Source organism: Phyllopteryx taeniolatus, chromosome 3, assembly GCF_024500385.1.
Source record: "Phyllopteryx taeniolatus isolate TA_2022b chromosome 3, UOR_Ptae_1.2, whole genome shotgun sequence".
In the NCBI taxonomy this organism is placed as follows: Eukaryota; Metazoa; Chordata; class Actinopteri; order Syngnathiformes; family Syngnathidae; genus Phyllopteryx; species Phyllopteryx taeniolatus.
The window spans coordinates 28,481,680-28,497,623 of record NC_084504.1 but is presented as its reverse complement, the minus strand read 5'-3'; the positions used below and the strand labels follow the sequence as shown (position 1 = coordinate 28,497,623).

The following is a 15,944-nucleotide window of genomic DNA, read 5'->3' as shown; positions in this document are numbered from 1 at the left end:
CTGCTGTGCCCACCGCTTTGCAGAACTCCTTCCAAACTAGGGAGGAGAACTGAGGACCTCGGTCCAAGACGATGTTGATGGGAATTCCGTGGAGTTTGAAGACATGATTGACAAGGAGGTTAGCGGTTTCAAAGGTAGAGGGTAGTTTGGGGAGCGTTACGTAACGGACATATTTGGAGAATCGATCAATGATAGTAAGGATGATAGAGTTACCTTCAGAGGAAGGTAGGCCGGGAACGAAGTCCAAGGCAATGTGGGACCAAGGGCGGCTCGGGATAGGTAAGGGGTGCAGCAAACCAACTGGGGGCAGATGAGAGGTCTTCCCTCAGGCACAGACGGAGCAGGCTTGGACGAATTCCCGGGTGTCCTTTACCAGGCTGGACGAGGATGGGAGCACTGGTGAACAGGGTCTTTAGCTGGTCGAAGGCTTGGGATGCGGCCAGGGTCCACTGGAAAGGGGAGCTGGTGGAGGTGAGGCTGGTGAGAGGAGTCGCAACTTGACTGTAATTGCGGATGAAGCGGCGATAGAAGTTGGCGAATCCCAGGAAGCGTTATAGTTCTTTGCGGGTGGTGGGAGTGGGCCAGTTGACGACTGCTTGGATCTCGGCTGGGTGTGGTTGTAATTGATCTTTGGGAATTATATAGCCCAGGAAGTGTACGGAGGAGAGGTGGAATTCACACTTTTCCGGTTTGACGTACATGCGGTTCTCAAGGAGGCGCTGGAGGACTAGGCGGACATGTCTGCAGTGTTCTTCGGGGGAGCGGGTGAAAGTGAGAATGTAGACTCAGTAAACGAAAACAAACCGGTTCAGTATGTCGCGGAGGATGCCATTAATGAAATTTTGAAATACTGCGGGGGGCGTTGGTTAATCCGAACGGCATGACCAGATATTCGAAGTGTCCGAGGCGGGTATTGAAAGCGGTTTTCCATTCGTCCCCCTCCCTGATACAGATGAGATGATAGGCATTGCGTAAGTCCAATTTGGTAAATAAATGGGCGTCACAGAGGGGTTCAAATGAAGGGTCAATTGGGGGCAAAATTAAATACGCCTTAACGCTAATACATATACGAATGGAGTATATGAAAGATTCCAGTCAATATGAATCATATAAGATTTTTTTCAACTCATGCGTTTATTAATAAGAGTAATGATTAGACCAGTGTTTGCCAACCTTTTATTGAGCCGAGGCACACCATTTACAAAAAAAATAAAAAATGGATCAAAAAGGATGCCGACCGAAATAATGACGCCGTGGCGTCTCAATTCACGCGCTAATGTGCTTGCACAATGTGGGCTCGTTCATGCAACACAAAGCCGTCCAAGCCATGACGAATTCTGTTGTATGAGCGGCAACGGGCTTATTGCAATGAAAGACCGTTGGATTGTTCGGTTTGTCGGCGCATCGCTACATGCCGCTGTCATAGATGAGCGCAGATATTTTTGTCATTGATAAATAATGGTTGAAATAACCATGAATAATAATAATCATGTTGACACAGAATTGTATCTTAAGTCAATCTGTATTAAACAGATTCTCAATGTTTTATCTAGCTGTTTGTGAAATTTGTGCACCCCCGCCCCCGCCCGCAACACCTAGCGACGGCCCTGGGCGTACACATCCTGTGCACTTGCCTTGTCGCTTTAAGAAGGAGGTGGGGAGCGTTCCAATGACGCACGGCCGGAGCCCAAGAAGATGCTTCAAAACTCCGCAGGCCCCAGTCAACGCGGGTGGTGTGGTGACCACTGGCCGACGCCGTCCGAGCTGGCAAACACTTGAGATCATTCAAGGACATCTCAAAATAAAAGCTGCACTTTGGAAGATTTTTTTTTTTTTTTTTTTTTTTTGGTCCCCTATCAATGGTCATTAAAGTGCTGCTTTTTTGCTGCTTCCCAGGTCGCACCATGCCCCTCTCGAACACGCTGCGGGTGTACTTGTTTGTGTTTGTGTTCTGTAAGCAAGCCGCGACGCACGGCATCACCGACGAGATCGACGTGGTGGTGTTTTTGCCACGAAACGACACTTACCTGTTTTCCCACGCCAGGGTGGCCCCGGCGATTATTTCCGCGCAGCTGAAGCTGAAGACCGGCGGAGCCCCCTACTCCGACCTGCGCTTCAACATCCACTTCGAGAGCTCCGACCGCGTCAACGATGCGCTCTTCCGCTTGGTGGACAGGGCGCGCGTGCAGAAGCCCGATCTGATTTTGGGTCCGGTGCGCGAGTACGAGGCGGCAGCGGTGGTGAGACTGGCGTCGCACTGGAACATTCCGGTCATCTCGGCAGGTGCCCTGGCCGCCGCTTTCGGCAACAAGGACACCGAATTCTCCCATCTGACGCGCATCGCGCCATCCTACGTGAAGATGGCAGAGAGCTTCGGCGCGATGTTCGAGCACTTCGCGTGGAAGACCGCGTTCCTCATCTACGAAGACGACAAGGAGCAGCGGAATTGTTACTTCACCGCGGAGGGGATCTACCATCTGATGAGCGACCTGACCGTTAAGACGTCTGCCTTTTCCCGCGATGACCCGCTGGACACTGACGACGTCATCCAAAGCGTGTACGACGCACAAGGTAACGCAGAAAAAGGTTCTTTCCCTATTCCAAACCAGCGACTGTATCTGCACGCTCCAGTGTGTTGGTTCGTTTTCACCCATCTTTCAGTTTGCGCCGGCATATCTGCACATTTTGAATGGAAATCCTTTGCAGTCAGGAGCAGGCTGCCTTTTGCGTCCCGTGCGCATCTCCAAATGCTCCTGTGAGGTTCTTCAAGGTTCCACGCCTTTCACTGGTGTCAACTTCAGTTGTTGCTCGTTTGTGGTTCTTCTTGTTTTCCTTTTACAAAAAAGCATGAACTATTGAACGGCCTCAACCGACTGACTTGGCCTTTGAGTAATATTCAATTTCAACACCTTCAAAGTATTGTGTCGTGTTGCCTTTCAAAGCAACTTGCAGTAACATAACTAAAGTCCACGGCAGTTGGCGGTTACAGAACACTAGTGTAAGAGCTGCAAGTAACAGGTGAGGGAAGCAAAGAGGAGACAGGGAAAACAACACGCACATGCCGTCAGATGTACGTTCAAAATCATATTTTTAGGTCACCTGCAAGTTTGAAAACAGATTAAAATAGGAAGTGTGGCTCCTTACTTGCTTTATTGCCTTTTGTTTCCAGAGATACATTTATAGCTCTGGTACATGGTCTTTTTGATTTTTTTTTTTGCCTCGGCTCTTGTGTTTGTGGTGGCATAAGCAAATCACAGAATGCTTATGGATATGCCAATACAACTCCTTTGTACACTTTTACACTTTTTTAAAAATTATTTCATACTGAAGAGGAGATTAAATAGATTCCGATGGTTAAAAGAGACACATTATGTATGTTTTCACAATTTCAAACCGTTCCCAGGAGTCTTAACACGTACGTCCGCAACATACCTCAAGGATTGTCAATTATCGTGCAGATTGTTTTGAGAGTTTTGCAAGCCAGCACTAAATCCAGCCCTCATCTCGCCCTTGCTGGGCGAATGGCGAGTAAGGATTTTGTTAAAATGATGACAGGGACTGGCATTCGGCGTGGCTGCACTTTTACCCCAAATGTAAACAAGTAACTGCAGGCAAAGCACTTTTTCCCACATGAATGCTAAACCGAGTCGCCAAATTGCTGTGTCAATTTCTGTGTGGATTGCACATGTTGCACCGGACACATCGTCAAACACAAATATACCCCCACTCTAACCGTGTGTAAAAGTTTAGCAAGCAATCAAATGAGTGCTGCTTATCAGACACGAATGCTGTTAGCTCATGCCAATCTGTGCATAGAGGAAAAACTCAGCTCTGCTAACGGCCCGGTTTGCTGAAATATTTTTTCAGGAACGACAAAACCTCTTGTAGTGTGACATAATACACGACCGAAGAGTTAGGCCAAAGCTAGCCCTGCGATGAATACAAGAAAATTCTGTATTGAACAAACAACCTGGGAAAAAAAAACATCCAGAGTTTCACACTGTAATGCAGGTTTAAGAAAATCCTACATAAGCAGGTTGTAATTCAGTCTCACAAAAAAGGTAGACCGAAGAATACGAGTCCGGGTCAGTCATACCATCTAAACAGTCAACATGAGGAAAAAGTTCAGGAAAATGTTGGTCCCAGGTAGGAGAGGACAGTGTTAGAGGGTCAATGGGGGCCACACGCGTATACTGGACAAACGCAGAGCCAACCATGCACAAGGAGAGCGACACACAAAACAAGTGCAATACGATATAGCCAAGCCTGCCAACCGAGTCCAGTGAACCAGCTAGAATCAAGAACCTCAAGGACGGTTTGGTTAAGGTACTGTGGATTGATAAAAGAAGTTAGGGTGCGAGGAAAGCGCGAGCACGAATTGGGTTGTGGGGAAGGCACTACATGTGGGTTTGCAGCAGCATGAAAAAACAAACATAGCAGAACGATTTTGAGAGCTTGCCACATGAAGGGCGTAAAGAAACCCAACATTCATACTGTAAATGTGAAATTAGCAGAGGTAGTGGCGATCGCATGTACCCAAAGAAGCTCGTCATAGTTGTCACGTCTTGTAAGTTACAAAATTGTGTCAACTGTCAAAGTGGGAGCATCAATACACATCTTGATCACAATAATTATGGCAATTAATGTTAAACCACAGAGGAGGGGTTTGAAACCCGCGGGAGAAGTCGTCATCTTCTTTCTTCTGCCGGGTTGCAGGACGAAAGTGCTCAAGTGCGTGTAGTGTGCGCGCAACAGTTGACCGGCTTGGAGGTCCTACCTTCGGCTCATCTTATGACCTACCTTTGCAGAGTGTCGGCTTGCAATCAGTTACCAGCACTGATTGTATCTAAACGTGTATACCAAAAGTGAAACATTTTTAGAGACTATTCAGCCTCGTCAAAACTTAAGCAGCAATATGCTCCTTTCCGGTCACGGTCAAAGCTAACTTTGTCAGGCCGGGCTTTCTGACTATCCGTTGTAGAAGGTGAAGGAGGAGGAGGGGGAGTTGAGACCATAGGAGGCGCAAGAGTACTTGAAAGGGCCCAACGCGAAGTCGCCAGGATTGATGTTGTGCAGGGGTCCGTGAGCTCCTCTGGGCAGTTCTGAGAAGACTTGTGGAGCAAATTAGTCAAAGATGTGTAATACCTGATCATGTTGTCTTCGCAAAGATGTGTGTCCGTCGGCAAGCCTGGAGGGTTCAATCCGACATTTGGAGGCCCTGCAAAGAGGATCTCAAAGGGAGATAAATTGTGCCTCGGACGCACACGCATTCTCATATACATCAACACAATTGGTAGGCACTTATTCCAATTTAATTTAGTGTCTTCACATTTATCCAATTTGGCTTTCAAAATCCCATTTTCTTTCTCTACTGCACCACCAGATTGAGGGTAGTAACTATAAAGTGTTCTGAGGTAAAAATGTAACCTATCTGAAAGCTGGGTCATCACTTCAATTACGAAGTGTGTGCCATTATCAGAGGAATGCAGCCCTATGGGGGGCACAAGCCAGTGCAAACTTTAGGCCGGTCCCAAGCCCGGATAAATGCAGGGCATCTGGCTTAAAATTTTGCCAAACAAATATAAGCGCTCATCCAAAGAATTCCATACCGGATCGGTCGTGGCCCAGCTTAACAATGTCCGCCACCGGCGCCGTCAACCTGCAGGGCGCCGTTGGAAATTCAGCGACTGTGGGTTGAAGTCGAAGAAGAGGTGGAAAGCGGGTTCTTCGGCAGAAAGAGAAGAGGAAAGCACAGAGCCTAGAACTGAATGTGGGAACTTTGAATGTTGGGACTATGACAGGAAAATCTCGGGAGTTGGCTGACATGATGATTAGGAGAAAGGTTGATATATTGTGTGTCCAGGAGATCAGGTGGAAAGTCAGTAAGGCTAGAAGTTTAGGGCCAGGGTTAAATATTTTTTTTTACCAGATTGTATTGGGCATGTTGGTGAAGGAAATAGGGGCGATGAAGAAGTGATGGGTAAGTACGGCATCCAGGAAAGGAACTTGGAGGGACTGATGGCGGTAGACTTTGCAACAAGGATGCAAATTGCTGTCGTGAACACTTTTTTCCAGAAGAGGCACGAACATAGGGTGACCTACAAGAGCGGAGGTAGAAGTACGCAGGTGGATTACATCTTGTGTAGACGATGTAATCTGAAGGAGGTTACCAACTGTAAGGTAGTGGTAGGGGAGAGTGTGGCTAGACAGCATATGATGGTTGTGTGTAAGATGACTCTGGTGGTGGGGGGGAAGATTAGGAAGACAAAGGCAGAGGAGAGAACCATGTGGTGGAAGCTGCGACAGGACGAGTGTTGTGCATCTTTTCGGGAAGAGGTGAGACAGGCTCTCGGTGGACGGGAGGAGCTTCCAGAAGACTGGACCACTGCAGCCAAGGTGATCAGAGAGGCAGGCAGGAGAGTACTTGGTGTATCTTCTGGCAGGAAAGGAAAGAAGGAGACTTGGTGATGGAACCACACAGTACAGGAAATCATACAAGGAAAAAGGTTAGCTAAGAAGTGGGACACTGAGAGGACCGAGGAGAGGCGAAAGGAAGACATTGAGATGCGACACAGGGCAAAGGTAGAGGTGGCAAAGGCCAAACAAGAGGCATATGATGACATGTATGGCAGGTTGGACACTAAAGAAGGAGAAAAGGATCTATACAGGCTGTCCAGACAGAGGGATAGAGATGGGAAGGATGTGCAGCAGGTCAGGGTGATTAAAGATAGAGATGGAAATATGTTGACTGGTGCCAGCAGTGTGCTAGCATAATGGAAAGAATACTTCGAGGAGTTGATGAATGAGGAAAATGAGAGAGAAGGGGGAGTAGAAGAGGCAAGTGTGGTGGACCAGGAAGTGGCAATGATTAGTAAGGGGGAAGTTAGAAATGCATTAAAGAGGATGAAAAATGGAAAGGCAGTTGGTCCTGATGACATTCCTGTGGAGGTATGGAAGCATCTAGGAGAGGTGGCTGTGGAGTTTTTGACCAGCTTGTTCAATAGAATTCTAGCGTGTGAGAAGATGCCTGAGGAATGGAGGAAAAGTGTACTTTTGCCCATTTTTAAGAACAAAGGTGATGTGCAGAGCTGTGGGAACTATAGAGGAATAAAGTTGATGAGCCACACAATGAAGTTATGGGAAAGAGTAGTGGAGGCTAGACTCAGGACAGAAGTGAGTATTTGCGAGCAACAGTATGGTTTCATGCCGAGAAAGAGTACCACATATGCATTATTTGCCTTGAGGATGTTGATGTAAGACAGAATATATATGCATGAATGAGAGGGGTGGTGGGGGAAGAGTGAGGCTACAGGGAGAAGAGATAGCAAGGGTGGAGGACTTTAAATACTTGGGGTCAACTGTCCAGAGCAATGGTGAGTTTGGCCAGGAAGTAAAGAAACTGGTCCAAGCAGGTTGGAACGGGTGGAGGAAGGTGTCAGGTGTGTTATGTGACAGAAGAGTCTCTGCTAGGATGAAGGGCAAAGTTTAGAAAAAAGTGGTGAGGCCAGCCATGATGTACGGATTAGAGACAGTGGCACTGAAGAGACAACAGGAAGCAGAGTTGGAGGTGGCGGAAATGAAGATGTTGAGGTTCGCTCTCGGAGTGACCAGGTTGGATAAAATTAGAAATGAGCTCATCAAAGGGACAGCCGAGGTTCGATGTTTTGGAGACAAAGTTAGAGAGAGCAGACTTCGATGGTTTGGAGACGTCCAGAGGAGAAATAGAAACACCATCCACAAAATACACAGTCGCCGAAAAGTGCATTCAGTGGGAGTAGACAGTCAGTGAAAGTCACTGAGAAGAAGAGGCGCATGTGAGGAAGGAGTGAGTGAGGAGAGTAGAGGGAAGAGGAGAGGTGGAAACTTGGAGGAGGTCGGTGCGATGCAGCCTCGACTGCGGCATCTGCACGTGCATTCCCTTGAGAGATGGTCAAACATGTTGCTGTGTGCTGTACATTTGGAGACAGAGATAACAGAAGGGAGAAGGATGGCGGCGAGGAGAGCAGCAACCTTGTCCTGGTGAAGAGCAGGTTTGCGATGGCGCAGGAGGGCGCCGGAGTAATGAACCACTCCGAGGGCATAACGAGAGTCTGTGTAGATTGTGACAGATTTACCTTCTGTCGGCGGCAGGCCTCAGCGAGTGCTATCAACTCAGCCCCTTGCGCCGAGTAATGACAAGGGAGCGGTGAGGAAGTCGCAACGTGGAAGTCATCAACAACAGCGCCGTGTTGTAGCGGAGCCAACGCGCAGCAGACAGGCGAGAGGAGCGTTGCTCCTGTAAGATAGAATTTACACAGTGAGGAACGAACAAAGTTAGCGGAGAATACCCCACGTAGTCGCACGTGGCGAGAAGAGCCTTGGCACAGGCGGCCACCGCATAAAGGCACGCAGGAAGGCTCATGCCACCAGATCAAGTTGACACCGGGCGAAGGAGGTCGCCATGACGCTCGTCCACAAACTGGAAAAAGGGCTTGGATGAATCACGAAGCCCAAGAGTGGGGGAGAACTGCAGGGCACAGTTCAGATGTTCGCTAATCGCCCTGAAGTTTGCTCCGCCAGAGAAATGTGCAGTGTTTTGGTTAGTTAGGAGAACAGACAACACAACATAAAAACCCACAACTGCGCAAAGTCATGACTGGAGAAAAAAAAAAATAATTGCCGACATTGACTGGCTTGTAAAAAGGAAAATCAAAAAAATCAGGTTGGAGCATATAACATTCCTTTTCAGGATTGAATATCTGTTTATGTTGAAATTGTTCAAATTGTACTATATTTAACTTTGAATGCCATCCATCCATCCATTTTCCGAGCCGCTTCTCCTCACTAGGGTCGCGTGCGTGCTGGAGCCTATCCCAGCTGTCATCGGGCAGGAGGCGGGGTACACCCTGAACTGGTTGCCAGCCAATCGCAGGGCACATAGGAACAAACAACCATTCGCACTCACAGTCATGCCTACGGGCAATTTAGAGTCTCCAATTCATGCATGTTTTTGGGATGTGGGAGGAAACCGGAGTGCCCGGAGAAAACCCACGCAGGCACGGGGAGAACATGCAAACTCCACACAGGCGGGGCCAGGGATTGAACCCGGGTCCTCAGAACTGTGAGGCTGACGCTCTAACCAGTCGGCCACCGTGCCGCCTAACTTTGAATGGACACTGATAATTATCCCAAACGAATAATTTCATTCAATCAATATTAGAACTTTGTACGAACGTTGAGTTGTACTATTGTGATACTTTGAGTACCCTCCTCCTTTTTTTCGCAATGGAATGTGTCTTGTTATCAGTAGGCTACTCCCTTTCGGGTCCTTCGGCCTCATTCTTACTACTTCATAAAACAAAATACTTTTCTCTTGCTGTACAATATCACAGTGTGCCACGTTAATCACCGATCCTCCAAAAACATTTTCCCACAAGTTATTCCCCACCTGCAGCAACAGCTCACAACACATTACGTAAGTAACAACACACACACAGATACATACTGTATCCACAGTGAACAACAGATCTTCCTGTAATCAAGAAACAATGGACTTGCATCAAACACGTGGCCAACATTCCACTATTCGTCTCTCAAACACGACACACATACATAAACACACCAGCAATCATCAGACCGCACAGTCACTCACACCAAGTTGTTTTGAAACAAACATTGCTTCAAACAAAACGTAACACTGTGAGTGCAAACCAATCGTGGTTTTGAACAAAACCGATATTCTCCCCCCTCACAGTAAGTAGTTAACATCCATGCATCCATTCATTTTCGTTACCGCTTATCCAACCCCACTAGGGTCGCAGGCGTGCTGGAGCCTATCCCAGCTATCTTCGGCCAGGAGGCGGGTTACACCCTGAACCGGTCGCCAGCCAATCGCAGAGCACATAAAAACAAACAACCTTTCACATGTTTTTGGGATGTGGGAGGTAACCGGAGTGCCCGGTGAAAACCCACCCAGGCACGGGGAGAACGTGCAAACTCCACGCAGGCGGGACCAGGATTTGAACGCCGGTCCCCAGAACTGTGAGGCGGATGTGCTAACCAGTCATCAACCGTGCCAGCAAATTAGAATATATTTGTTTTAATTTATTGAGATGACATACCTAAATAGATCGTGCAACAGAAGCCTCCAGATGACAAAAGATGTTTTTTTTATGAGCTGAGCAGGACATGAGCCTGAAGCCTCACATAGTTGCACTCCAAATTTGAGAACACGAATTCACATCTACCGTCATCTGCAGGCTTCTACATTTATTTATTTATTAAAAAAGTTTTTCTCATGTCTTGGCATTCATTCATTTTTGAATGCAAGTTCACCAGCTTTAGCGAACATCCGTTCACATGGCTTTTATGGACATTGTATTCACCGTGTGCTATGAAGTAATGTAATATCTAACGTGTGAGCATATCACATTGTACAGTTTGTGTGTGTGTGTTTGCTTTTATTTTGCTTTGTTTTTTTCTGCTGTCTGCAGCCAGGTCCGCATTGCAAAAACCTTACCTTTGCTGGATAAGGTTCAATGAATAAATAAAGAATACATGACTTCACGGACAGTCTCTTAGTGAGTTGTTAAATACAGCAATGTGAAGTATTTGGTATCTATACATGTGTTTGCATGAAAAAAAGAAAAACAGATTGTATTTTGCGAATATTTATTTGTGCACGTACAAACACAGACAAGAAGCCGGGCTTCATTTCCTTGTCTTGTACAATGTTAAATGTGGCATTTTTTCCCCCACGACGAACTGGATTGGATCATCTGAGGGCCCGGCCGGCCAGCCTTACGCCCCTCAGCCCTAGCCGAGGAAGACGCATACGCCTGCTTGGGCTCGGACCTCCGAGTAGGCCAGCGCCGCTGCCGCCACGGTTGATCGGTGATTCTAAATTTGGCTTTTCAATGCATTTTAGTCCTCTTATTTGGAGGCTTGCATAGCGCTGCATCCAGTAATGCCGGCTCTGTGAATGAAAAAGTAAATGCCTACAGAGGTCTGTCAAACAATCAATGTTTGTCAGCACAGCCCGCCCCCTCAGAGTTCCTGGTAGCTCTTGGAAGACCCTACCTGCCAGGAGGAACCAAATAATCCAGGGGGAACCTTTCGTACCCTGGAAGTTTTTTTCGGCGCGACACGGGGATCTCAAGCTACCAGGGTAGCTAGGGACGTTGCTGCAAAGGTTCCTGCGGTGGGAAAGCCCCTCATGTCCCCTCACCCACCCATAAAGTGAGCAGCTATTAGGATTCGATTGTATTTCTACACATAGAGGCAGCATGTAGTACCAAGCTGCCAAGTTACAGTACACTTGTCAATCAATGTATTGGTGTGGTGCATGACATCGACAAACACAAATACCCCCACACCTACGTCGAGAACTTAGATGGATTGTCTTGTTAAAGTGGCTGCAGAACTTTAACCAGCCTACAAACACGGTGTGGAGGTGGGTATTTTGTTAATTCGACCCAATGTTTCGTTAAAAGTGGGGCGGGTGTGCTCGGAACAGCTCGGTCACAGACACATTGTCACAAATGGGCAGACAAACAAATATTTACTCTGCACTCCAGAGACCCTTGTCTCGTGTTTACAAGCCATAAAACAAGTCAAATTTCCATAATATTTTACTTTTAAGTATTTGAAAATTGCAGGCCATAATTTTAAACGTATTTATTGGTTCCATATTCATGATCTGAATGGTTGTGCATCAGAATCAGCTTTATTGGCCAAGTATGTTATAAGACACAAGGAATTTGTCTCCGGTCGTTGGAGCCATTCTATTCTGACAACAAACAGCCACTATGATGAAATATACATTGCGGAGATAAAAAAAAAAAAGTGTGGAGAGTCATTAAAGCCTTGAAAGTGTACCACTAGCGTGGTGATACTAATATAAAGGGTCCGCAAGCAATTGACTAATAGTACAATAGGCGGCAGGCTGGATGACTGGTTAGCACATCTGCCTCACAGTTCTGAGGACCCTGGTTCAAATCCGGCCTCGCCTGTTTAGAGTTTGCATGTTCTCCCCTTGCCAGCGTAGGTTTCTCCGGGTACTCCGGTTTCCTCCCACACCCCAAAAACATGTATTGTAAGTTAATGGAAGAAACTAAATTGCCCGTAGGTGTGAATGGGAGTGTGAATGGTGGTTTGTTTATATGTGCCCTGCGATTGGGTGGGGACCAGTGCAGGGTGTACCCCACCTCTCGCCCAGAGTCAGCTGGGATAGGCTCCAGTACACCCACGACACTACTGAGGATACAGTATGGAAAATAGATGGAATGGATGGATAATAGTGCAATGATCTGGTACAGTGACGATTGTGCAAATGGTGGAGAGAGTTCTCAAGCACCTAATGGCCAGTAGTACCAGTATGAAAATAGTGCAGGGTGATAAAACTGTGAGTGTAAGAATAATATAGAAGAAGTGTCTTGACAGAGATGTGCAAAATTGGCAGCATGTTGCAATGAAAATGTCTGTGTTGATATGCATCAAATTCTTGAAGTTCTTTCATTTTCTCCAAATACTGCGCTTAAGCCTTGCCATTGAACTGCTCATGATATTGTGGCACACCATTGTCATTTACCCACTTCAATAAGTGGATTATTTAGTTAGTATGAGAAGGTTATGAGTTTCGAGAAGCTGCGAGCGTGTTCACTCAACTATACTGTGGTGTAAAATCAGCAACCCTATGTAGTTTTTGCATTTTAGAAATTGTAATCCAAATTTAAAGCCAAATTTTAAATTTCATGCATGCAAGACCACACCAAATGTTATTTGAAATAACTAAGACAGTGATATAGCACACCAAACTTGCCTTAGTCTACAGTTTTGGGTGGGGTGCACTGAAATGACTAAAAATAGTACACCTTGAACAGGTCACCAGCCAATCGCAGGGCACATAGAAACAAACAATCAGCCGCACTCACATTCACACCCACGGGCAATTGAGTCTTCAATCAACCTACCACGCATGTTTTTCGGATGTGCCTGGAGAAAACCCACCCAGGCACGGGGAGAACATGCAAACTCCACACAGGCGGTGCTGGTATTTGAACCCTGGTCCCCAGAACTGTGAGGCAGATGTTGTTTTAACATATTTTACTTTATTTTCGTAAACTGCGCAACGGGCGCAAATGGTGGCACGTTGATCTTCTTGCTATTGGATGGCTTGCAGACGTAATTGTCAATTTGGCAGACCAGTCTGCGCCAAGCCAGGCCTTCCAGCGCAGGGAGGGTGTGTCCTTGGTGATGCGCCCGGTGGAATAACAATTTGGTGGAAGAAAGTCGGTCTGAACTTATGCCTGCTCAGACCACGTCTAATTGTCGGCGTAGCTGGTCTAACATAATTTTCGGAGCACAGGCAGACAGATACTGACACTGCGGACATATTTAAGTTGACAGCAGTTATCACCAGCTCATTCTGTATTTAATAAGGGTACCCACTCACATTGTCTGTTTCCACACTGGCCAAGAGAAATGGCAATGCTCCATTCATGAAATTACAAACACCAGTCTAACCCACCACTGGGGCGCAGTTGCGCCGTCCATCACGCTGGATGTACGCAGGTTACGAAAATACACCAACACCATTACACCCCATTATGGTGTTAACTTTTGGGGTATCCCAGTGGCAGAGTGGGGATTCACAGCACCTCCCGTGACCCCTGAACAGGATGTGGTATAGTAAATTGTTAGATGTCTTAACTTCTGATTGTACTGCACACATAAGACATGACACATAAGACACAGTCAATTCATTACTTGCCTGCACCCTCACAATTTAGATATAAAACAGAATAATTCGTGCACCCAACCATTCCCATTGCCCTTTGGATCTTAATTATTTTATGGTCAAATTTATGAGTTATTGTATTGTGCTGCGTATGAAGTAAAGCTCTCCAATTACAGTTCAACTCTAACTAAATGTAAAGGCATGATGCAAACACATAGTGTCCCTCTCTCTTCTGATGTTCAAATTCCAAAATCGAATATACAGTCCGTATGAAATCTTTTTCTTTTGAGAGAACTCCCTTGGGCTCCTGCAAAGGTAAAACCAGTGACTTACTTTTACGGTGAACACCAAACATCAAATGTAGTGCCTCAGGGCAAAGAGAGCAATATCATTCTGCGCATACAGTAACGATAAACAGGAAATGCATCAGTCAACTTATCCAGCAGTCATTTGGTCAACACTAACTGAGACGGAATAATTTAAAAGGTTTGCACTGCGTAAATTTATTTTCTGTACCCTGTTCATAAGGAATTCAGCAACACACTGTACATCCTTGTTTTAGGACTAATGATAATATAAATGAGTACAACAGCCCTTTATCTCAAGAAACTCTTGTGTTACAAGTTGTTAGCGAACAGGGCACACAGTCAATCAGTGGACCATCTGCAGCCCTCTGACACTTTCTAACTCGCGTTAGTCCCCTTGTAAAAGGAAAATCTAAAGGTTTTGCAATATTGCTGGTTGCTAACATTGGCCTGTGGAATATCTTACAGAGCGTACACAGGGCGAGCAGTGTGTGGACAGCTCGGTGTAATTAAAGGTGCTGTACTGCTGGCAGGACTGAGGTGAAGTTTGTCCCGCTGACTCAAGGCATATTTCAGGAGGTGTGTTTAAGTGACAGAGTTGTGAGGAATGTTCCAGCCAGAGTCTGAATCTTCCTTATTAATGCTAGGGAGTGAGTGTTTTCAATTGCTTGGCTTGTCTGTGACAATTTACTATGTATGTATGAAGTATGTAACAGTATGTATTATTCATTCATTCATTCATTCATTTACAACTGACACACCAAAGAAAACATTTATATCTAACAACATTTTTACATTTCATAGTTTGGGAAAATGTGCTTCTCGTCAGTTAAATACAGTATATCGTACTGTGCAAAAGTCTTGGGCCACTGCTGTTTAAGCAATGCCATAAGGACAATCAAAACTAGCATACCATTAAGTAGAGCGCAGACCTCCACCACGAATTAAGCGTTAATAATGGTTAATATTAACTTACATGCTAAAAAAAAATATTAATAGTGCACCCTGATCCAGATCATGACCAGAAATCGTGTACTGAAATGTAATTGGCTGTTCCTTCACGCACCAGTCCTCTTTGTGTATTCATTTGTGTCAAACCGCTGTGTTCTATTACTTTGTTTTACAAGTCATACGGACTACTGTGAAAAAGGCTCTTAAAAATAAAGCTAGTGGCGTAAAACTTTGGCACAGTACTGTATTTCCGATGTCCAAGTGGTTTTAGGGTATACAAGTAGTTTACCACTCGGTCTGCAACAAATTTGGAGGCACATGAATACACTCATAAGTGAATACAATAATGGAAATTTCTCAGTATTATTATATTATACAGTGGACCCAAGCATAATCGCCTTTCAGCACCCGTGGATTCACCTATCCTTATCCCTTCTTTCTCAATTTCTTTTTCAAAAATTTGTTTTCATATTTTTTCCCTTTCTGGTTTTTCCTTTTATGGGGGGGACCAACCCCGAACACGCTTAGTCGTGGTTCATCCCCGCTTATTCAAGAATTTATTGGGTTTCAAAAGTGGAGACGCTTTATGGCCATCACACTGTTCCAGCGCATACTACAATTTACGCTACCCATGGCCAGTTTCAGTTAACCAGAGTGTGTGACTCATCAGCACTACAATGAGTAAAACATGAAATTGACACAGTGTTTGAGTCTACTTATCCAGGATTCACGGTCTACTTAACAAGCTGAGTTCAATTAGTAGAATAAGTATACTCTTCTTATCTAGATTTACATTGTAGTTAACAAAGTAAGCAAAATAAACGGGTGGGCAATGACTGTGATTACTTGTGTGATTGCAGCGCACCTTCCTTGTCTCTCTCTCTCTCTCTCTCTCTCTGTCTGCTAAGCAAAGGTAGATTGGTTAGGATAGTTTTCTTCATTTTCGACCGCCAACAGACCAATTTCCACCA

The 15,944-nt window shown here is 45.7% G+C and overlaps 1 protein-coding gene across 1 annotated transcript in view; it reads left to right on the top strand.

Annotated features, from left to right (window-relative positions):
• Positions 1–1,689: 1,689 nt before the first annotated feature.
• Positions 1,690–15,944, top strand: part of npr3 (natriuretic peptide receptor 3) — a 46,351-nt gene continuing 32,096 nt past the window's right edge. The window contains exon 1 of the mRNA XM_061768305.1: positions 1,690–2,571. Within this exon, the coding sequence (XP_061624289.1) occupies positions 1,860–2,571 (712 nt within the window). The 5' untranslated portion in view covers positions 1,690–1,859. The remainder of the gene's footprint in view (positions 2,572–15,944) is intronic.